Source organism: Thermothelomyces thermophilus, chromosome 1, assembly GCF_000226095.1.
Source record: "Thermothelomyces thermophilus ATCC 42464 chromosome 1, complete sequence".
NCBI classification, from domain to species: Eukaryota; Fungi; Ascomycota; class Sordariomycetes; order Sordariales; family Chaetomiaceae; genus Thermothelomyces; species Thermothelomyces thermophilus.
In genome coordinates, this window is record NC_016472.1 from 475,036 (window position 1) to 482,612 (window position 7,577).

At 47.8% G+C, this 7,577-nt stretch overlaps 1 protein-coding gene across 1 annotated transcript; it reads left to right on the forward strand.

Moving 5' to 3' along the window:
* Positions 1-1,557: 1,557 nt before the first annotated feature.
* Positions 1,558-2,363, forward strand: MYCTH_2294124 (uncharacterized protein). The gene has a single exon (XM_003658355.1). It carries the CDS (start codon positions 1,648-1,650, stop codon positions 2,023-2,025), a length of 378 nt encoding a protein of 125 aa, XP_003658403.1. The 5' UTR covers positions 1,558-1,647; the 3' UTR covers positions 2,026-2,363.
* The last annotated feature ends 5,214 nt before the right edge of the window (positions 2,364-7,577 follow it).

A 7,577-nucleotide genomic window follows, 5' to 3' on the forward strand; every position in this document is an offset into this window, starting at 1 on the left:
GAGGTCAAATAAACGGAACTATAGTTAAGGCTAACGATAAGAAAAAGCGAATATATGTCAGTACCTTATATAAGACATACCCTAGAGCTATAGATATAGATACAACGTAGAAGCAGGACTAGAAGAAGGCGACCAAAGACAAGTCTAATGTTACCTACTATAACTATAGAAAGAAAGGGCATTATAAGCAAGAATACTAGAGCCTAAAGAAAGAATAGAAACTAACCCCTAGAAAGAAAATTACGACTATTAACGAAACCACTAAGGACACTATTAAAGTAGTAGCTACAAGCTATAAAGACAAGGATAGTAATACGGATAGTCTTAGACACGATGGTAACGGTAAAGACGAACAAGCACCGTACTCCGAACTAGTCACCATAGACCTAGAGACAGGTCTCGCTAAATAGGATACGGCAGGAGAGTATATATTACTAGTTTCGATTCTCCTAGCCTTGAGGCAGTAGGGTTTCATAGTCACGTAGAGGCGGGATAGATCGTAGACAACCGACGCCTAAGGAATCGAAAGACCTAGACCTAATATTCTATTCCTCTAGGAACAAATCGAATAGTACTATAACAAAGTTCTCTGACTTAATACAGAACTACGTAAATGGGATGGGTGCTTGACTTGACTTGCCTAGTAGAGCGATAAAATAAAGGACAAAATAAGGGAACTCCGACATATTATAGAAGCTATTAAAGGAGAATAGCCTATGACATATAATAGGCCCGATAGCTACGCTAAGTACCTTGACGATTAGCAACTTAGTAACGATGTATAGAACCTAGAATACTAGTTTATGCGAGCAAACCGTGGGAAAGATAAGTATATATAGGAAAGTTACTAGAAGAAATACTCCTATCTTAGCATTAGAGTACCTATAGCCTATATATAATGGGAAGGATTCGGGAAAGAATTCCAATACCTCCTAGGCAACGCTACACGACTATACCCTCGACATAAGGCATATACGCAAGTGCCCTAGTTCTAATGTGTAGTATACGAATGCTAATATCACTTCTGTAACAAATTCGAAAATAACTACTAGCCGACCTGACAGGAAAACGGGGACAGAGTGTGACGAACCCAACTCAGACTTCTTCTGAAAGGGTCCAGACGGAGGTGGGTGAAGCGGGACAAGCAGGCAGGTCGTCTGAGGGATTCGGTGAAGCCAAAGGGTTCACAACAACACTTAGAGTTGTCTCTCACAGTAATCAGCAATGCTTGGTATGAGTACTGTGATTGTGATTGTTACCACTGGTGAACTCCCAGAGTCCACCATAACGAGTGACTATTTACATGTATATATACTCTTCCTGATCGCTTATGGCCTTCTTCGATCCTGTCTTTGGATCGCCTTTGGTAGCTAGCTATCCTCTGCTATCTTTCCCCTTTTGGCAATTGTTCGCTCGTGGTAGCCTTCGCTCCCTAGCGATCCGTGTCAGCCTCGCTTCGTGCCCTTCTTGATTGGTGGCTCATTCGGCCTGCTGCACCCCACCGGGTCGCGGTTTATGGTTGGCTCGTGACACGATGCCCCCTCTTTAGGGCTTTCGACCCGAAAGCTTCTTATGACTTATTTCAAATACTACTAACATCCCCTTTCTCAATAGGTAACGTCCTTCTTCCGCTAACCTCCTTTCGTCATGGCTGATCGTATTCCCAGGAATCGTCGCGATCTCAAGCGCGAACGACACGCTATTGCGATCAAGATCGAGCGAGAGGGTTACGAAGTCGCCATGCCTTGCGAGCGTTGTTGGAATGCGAAGCCGCGGAAGCGTTGTGTGATGATGGAGGGTTTGAACAAGTGCCAAAATTGTGTTCGCATGGGCAAGAAGTGCAGTAGTCCGAACGTTACGGATGCCTATAGGTTCCTTGTAGTTTTCCTTTGTAGTCTTGGGTTGCTGACTGTCTTAGTCCTTTCGAATTTGTCGGAGCAGGAGAAGGTTTCGAAAGAGATTGCCGAGACCGAGGCGCTGCTTGCTCAGATGCTAAGCCGTTTGAGTCGATTACGTCGTTTATAGCAATCCCTGCGCGATCGTGGTGCCGAAGTTTTTCGTCGTGGCATAGCTTGTCTGGAGGAAGAGGAAGAACCAGATACTCCTTTGCCGATGTCGGAGACATAGATCCTCACGGGTTAGGCTTAGGCGTTGGGTACTTTTGACGTGCTTGATTAGGAGTCGATCGGGTTGGATCTTGGTCCTAATTCTGGCGGGTTCCCCTCTTTTTTTGTCGGGGAATGGGCTTTGGAGCCGGTTCTTGTGGCCGGTTAGGATTCCGCCGGTGGAACTGCTCTAGCTTCTTAGGGTAATTTAGGTTCTTAACTAGTTCCTATGAGTTGTCTTCTGGTCCAAAATCAAGCTATTTGACTAGGTACTATAGTTCTCTATTGATGATGCGTAAATCTAGAATTTCTTCGACGTCCTATTCTTCTTCCTTGTCCTCTGCTTCGATGTGCGTAGCAACCTTGGCGCTCTTTGGTACTGGTTCGAGAAGTGAAATATGAAAAACATCCGTCCGTAGTCGTATAGATGACGGTAACGATAGTCGGTAGTTGGATGTCGAAATTTGTTCTTTGATAACGAAGGGTCCGACCTTCTTGAAGTCTAGCTTCGTGCTTGGTCGTTTGGTTCGTAAGTTCCGTACAATCAAGTAGACTTTGTCTCCCCTCTCTAGGCGAGGTCCCTCGAGCCTATGTTTGTCGTAGTAGTTCTTTATTCTGGTTCTGACAAACTCGAGTTCCTTTTTGAGCTTTTCATGTAGTGCGTGCATTTGTTCCGCTTTGACTGCTGCTCTCGGCACTGTGACTTCTGGTCCTTGCCTAAGGTCTGCTTCGTATCCATAGTTCGCGAAGAACGGTGTGACTTTGGTCGTTTCTGTCGGCATCGTGTTGTAGGCGAGTTATGCTGTTAGTAATAGCATGACCTAGTCGTTTTGCTAGTAGTTGACGTAAGAACGGAGATACTGCTCGACAACTTGGTTTAGTCGCTCCGTTTGTCTGTTAGTCTGTAGGTGATATGCCGTTGACAGCTTGCTGTTAACGCCCAATCGTTGCATTAACGCTTGCCAGAACTTCGATGCGAATTTGGTGTCTCTGTCGGTGATCCATTCTTGCGGCCAAGCATGCACTAATGCAACTTGCCGATAGATCACGTCTGCCAACTGTTCCGCTGTCCAGGACTCCTTGTAGGGAAAGAAGTATGCCTACTTAGTTAGGCGATCTACTATAGTAAGAATACTATTATAGGTCACTCCTGTGGCTATGTCCTTAGATTCTGGCAGCTTCGTGATAAAGTCTATCGTAACTAAACTCCATGGTTTGTCAGCTATTAGCAGTGGCTGAAGTAGCCTATACGGCTTGTATCGTGCCGTTTTGCTTCGATTGTAGATGTCGCAACTCCGTATGACTTCCTTAACTCGTGCCGTTAACTGTGGAAAGTCGTAGTGTTTCTTGACTTGTGCGACAGTCTTCGTGACTCCTTTATGTCCTCCGAGTTTCGACTCGTAGAGTTCTCGAATCATCCGTAGCTGTTAATCTTTGTCGTGGATGTATGCTTTACCTCGGTACTAGAGTTTCCCATCTTTTTCTTCTACTCCGTTAGGTACCACTGGTCCGGGTGCTACTTGATACTGTGCCTCGTTGATCCTTTCTTCTCGAAAGATTGCGTAGCATTCGAGGAACGAGTCGAGTGGATCATCTTCTACAGGTGTCTGCGTCTCGTGATGTAGCGTTCCGTCTGTCCGTTCCTTGAACAACGGTGGTGTCGTTCCCGTTCGTCCTTCCGTGTGATCCGTTCGTCGACTTAAGATATCCGCTCGTGCGTTCTCTTTGCCCTTCTTGTAGCGGATCTCAAAGTTGAATTCCGCGAGGAATTCTGCCCATCGTATTTGTCGTCCGTTGAGTTCCTTCGTCATTATAAAGTATCGCAAATTCTTGTGATCTGTATATACTTGTACCGGTTTAATCGTGCTGCTGAGGTATGGTCGCCATTCCTTGAAAGCTTCGACAATCGTAAGTAGTTCCTTATCATAGATCGGATAATTGAGACGTGGTCTATCGAGCTTCTTTGAAAAGAAGGCTATAGGATGTAGCTTCCCTTGTTCGTCTCGTTGTCCCAATTGTCCTCCGATGGCGTAGTCTGAAGCGTCCGTTTCTACCTCAAATGGCTTCTTGGGGTCTGGCAGTACCAGTACTAGGTCTTCGGTAATGGCGTTCCAGATCTGCGTGAATGCTTGCTCGTGTTGTTCTTCCCATTGGAATTCAGCATTCTTCTTGGTAAGTTCGTACAAAGGTCGTGCGATCGCTCTAAAGTTCCTAATGAATATCCGGTAGAAGTTTGCAAATCCGATGAAGCTTCGTATTTCCGTGACTGACGTCGGTCGTGGCTAATTCTTGATAGCTTCAACCTTTGAAGGTTCCATCCGGATTTGTCCTGGGGATATCTCGTATCCTAGAAACACCGTTTTCCTGACGTGGAATTCGCTCTTTCCCTTGTTGACTGATAGCTTATACGCGTGTAGCGCGTCTAGCATTGCTTTTACGTGCTTCCGGTGTTCGTCTATCGTCTTGGAGAAGATGAGTATATCGTCGAGATAATATACTGCAAATTTGTCGAGAAAGGGTCGGATAGCTTGGTCAATCAGGGCTTAGAACGTTGCCGGCGCGTTCGTAAGTCCAAATGGCATGACGAGGTACTCGTAGTGGCCATAAGGTGTCCTAAAGGCCGTTTTCCACTCGTCGCCTTCTTTGATCCGTATATGGTTGTAGGCCGATAGCAAGTCAAGACGCGTGAAATATTAGGCTCCTGCCAACTGATCTCGGAGCCGTGAGATTAGTGGTAACGGGTATCGATTTTTCACGGTCTGTTCGTTGAGTTGCCGATAGTCGACGTATAACCGTAGCTTTCCGTCTTTCTTAGGCACAAACAGGATTGGGTAGCCTGCTGGCGATGTCGACGGGCGGATATGTCCTCTTCGAAGGTTCTCCTCCAAATATCGCTTAAGTTCTTCGTCCTATGTCTGGCTCGTGTGGTAAATCTTGAAGAACTTCAGTCGTGCTCCTTCCTTGAGCTTGATCTCGTGATCCTATGGGCCGTGTTCTGGTAATCCTTCCAGATGCTTCGGTTCGAATGCTGGGTGTCCTTCGTATTCCTTCGGTACTTCCCCAGTCTTGTCTTGTCTCTCGGTTTTCTAGTAGTATGCGAACTTGGTTCCGTCTATAGCGATACTAGCGATTTCTCCTATCTTAACCCACTGCTCCTATTGTAGTGCTCCGCATTCGTCAACGGAGAGAACAGCTATCGGCGATTTAGCTCGTTCCTCCTGTCGCAACGTCGGTATCGTTATGCCGCTTCTTCTAGAGTCCGTAGTGGTCTGCCTGCCACTGTCCGTCTCTTGCGGTGGATCCGTAGGACATGCCTTTCTCTGAGCATCGTCCGCTCGCGATCCTTACGCGCTCCCCATTTCGCTGGTCGAATACGACTCCGTTCGGGGTCATAGGTGGCCACCATTCTTCTAGCTAATGTCCGGGTCGTAATCTTTATACCATGGTAACCCCAATATCATATCTTTGTCGTTGCCCATGTCCACAATGCTAAATACGACTGCTGTGGTCTTCCCTGCCACAGTGATGTCGATCGGTTCGGTCTCCCTGCGTACCCATTACGTCGGAAATGGCCCTTTGACTATGCCATGCTTCCGCTTCATTCTCCAGGGTATCCGCAGCTAATTCACAAGTATCGGCGAAATCAGATTCATCTCTGCTCCACTGTCCACTAGTGCGAGCATTTCGTGCTGTTTCCACTGTGCTGTTATCCACAGCCGCTTGTCTTGCCGCCGTCGTCCAAAGATTGCGGCGATTTCCTATGTTTCTGCCGGGAGGTCTCGGTATAGTGGTCTCTTGCGCTAGTTCCTCCTGTACTGTGCTACCACTCGCCGCTGTGCGGGCGTTAATGGTTTCCGGGCCCCTCGAAGGGCCCTGACCCGTTTCCTAGGTCAGTGCTGACCTCTCCGGTTGTTCGGCTAATAGCGGCTTCGTCGATCGTGCTCATTTCCGTGAGCCATTGAGTGCTTGCGGCTTCCTACTATTGGGTCCGTTCCGCTTTCCGTCGTGCGTGCCATAGCTTCATCTGAAGCTCCCGAATTCGTAATTTCTTTTCGTCCGCGTGATAGAGGCAATCGTTGCTCTAGCACGAGTCCTATATGTCTCGTCCGGTTCCGTAGTGCCTAGGCCAGGCTCGTCTTGGAACTATCGTAATGCTTTCTAGATCGCGGGCTTCGATCTTCTAGAGCAATTCGGCCGCTCTGTTTCCTACATCATAGACCTATTCTACAGGGCACAAGCCTCCGTCCCCGTTCTCCTGTCGGGTCGGCCAGTGGTTGTTTTCGAATTTGTCGCGGAAGTAGTATCGGCATTTGTGTGCTACACACTGGAACCAGGGCACTTGCGTATGTGCCTTATATCGAGGGTGTAGTCGCGTGGCGTCGCCCGGGAGGTATTGGAATTCTTTCCCGAATCCTTCCCATTGTACGTAGACCGTAGGTACTCTAGTGCTGATATAGGGGTGTTTCTTCTAGTAGCTTTCCTACGTACGTTCGTCTTTTCCGCGGTTCGCGCGTATGAACTGGTATTCGGGGTTCCGTACGTTGTGGCTGAGTTGCTGATCGTCAAAGTGCTTGGCGTAGCTATCGGGCCTATCATATGTCACAGGCTATTCCCCTTTGATGGTTTCTACGATACGTCGGAGTTCCCTCATTTCGTCCTTTATCTTATTACTCTGCTAGGCAAGTCGAGTCAAGCGCCCATCCCGTTCACGCAGTTCCGTGTTGAGTCGGAAAACTTCGTTACGGTACCATTCGATTCGTTCCTGGAGGAATAGAGCATTGGGTCTAGGTCTTTCGATTCCTTGGGTGTCGGTTGTCCACGATCCATCCCGCCTCTACGTGACTGTGAAACCCCACTGCCTCAAGGTTGGGAGAATCGAAATTGGCGGCGTATACTCTCCTGCCATGTCCCATTCGGCAAGACCTGTCTCTGGGTCCATAGTGACTAGTTCGGAGTACGGTGCTTGTTCGTCTTCACCGTTGCCGTCGTGTCCGAGACTGTCCGTGTCACTGTCCTTGTCTTTGTAGCTCGTGGCTGCTACTTTGGTGACGTTCTTGGTAGTTTCGTCGATGTCCGCGATTTCTTTTCTAGGGACTGGCTTCTATTCTTTCTTCGGGCTCTGGCATTCTCGCTTGTAATGCCCTTTCTTTCCGTAGTTGTAGCAGGTAACATTGGACTTGTCTTTGGTCGCCTTCTTCTGGTCCTGCTTCTGCGCTGCGTCCACATCTATGGCTCTGGGGTGCGTCCTGTACGAGGTACTGACGTACGCTCGCTTTTTCTTGTCGTTGGCCTTAACCGTGGTTCCGTTTATTCGACCTCGTTTCTGCTGCTCTCGTGTGTAGAGTCGATCATTGATTCTAATGGCCTGTGCGATGTATTCGTCTAGGGTCTTAGGCCGGTCGTACTTGTATAGCTCGTCCTTGACCTTTTCCTTTAAGCCGTTATAGAATAGTTGTATTAACGCCTCGTTGT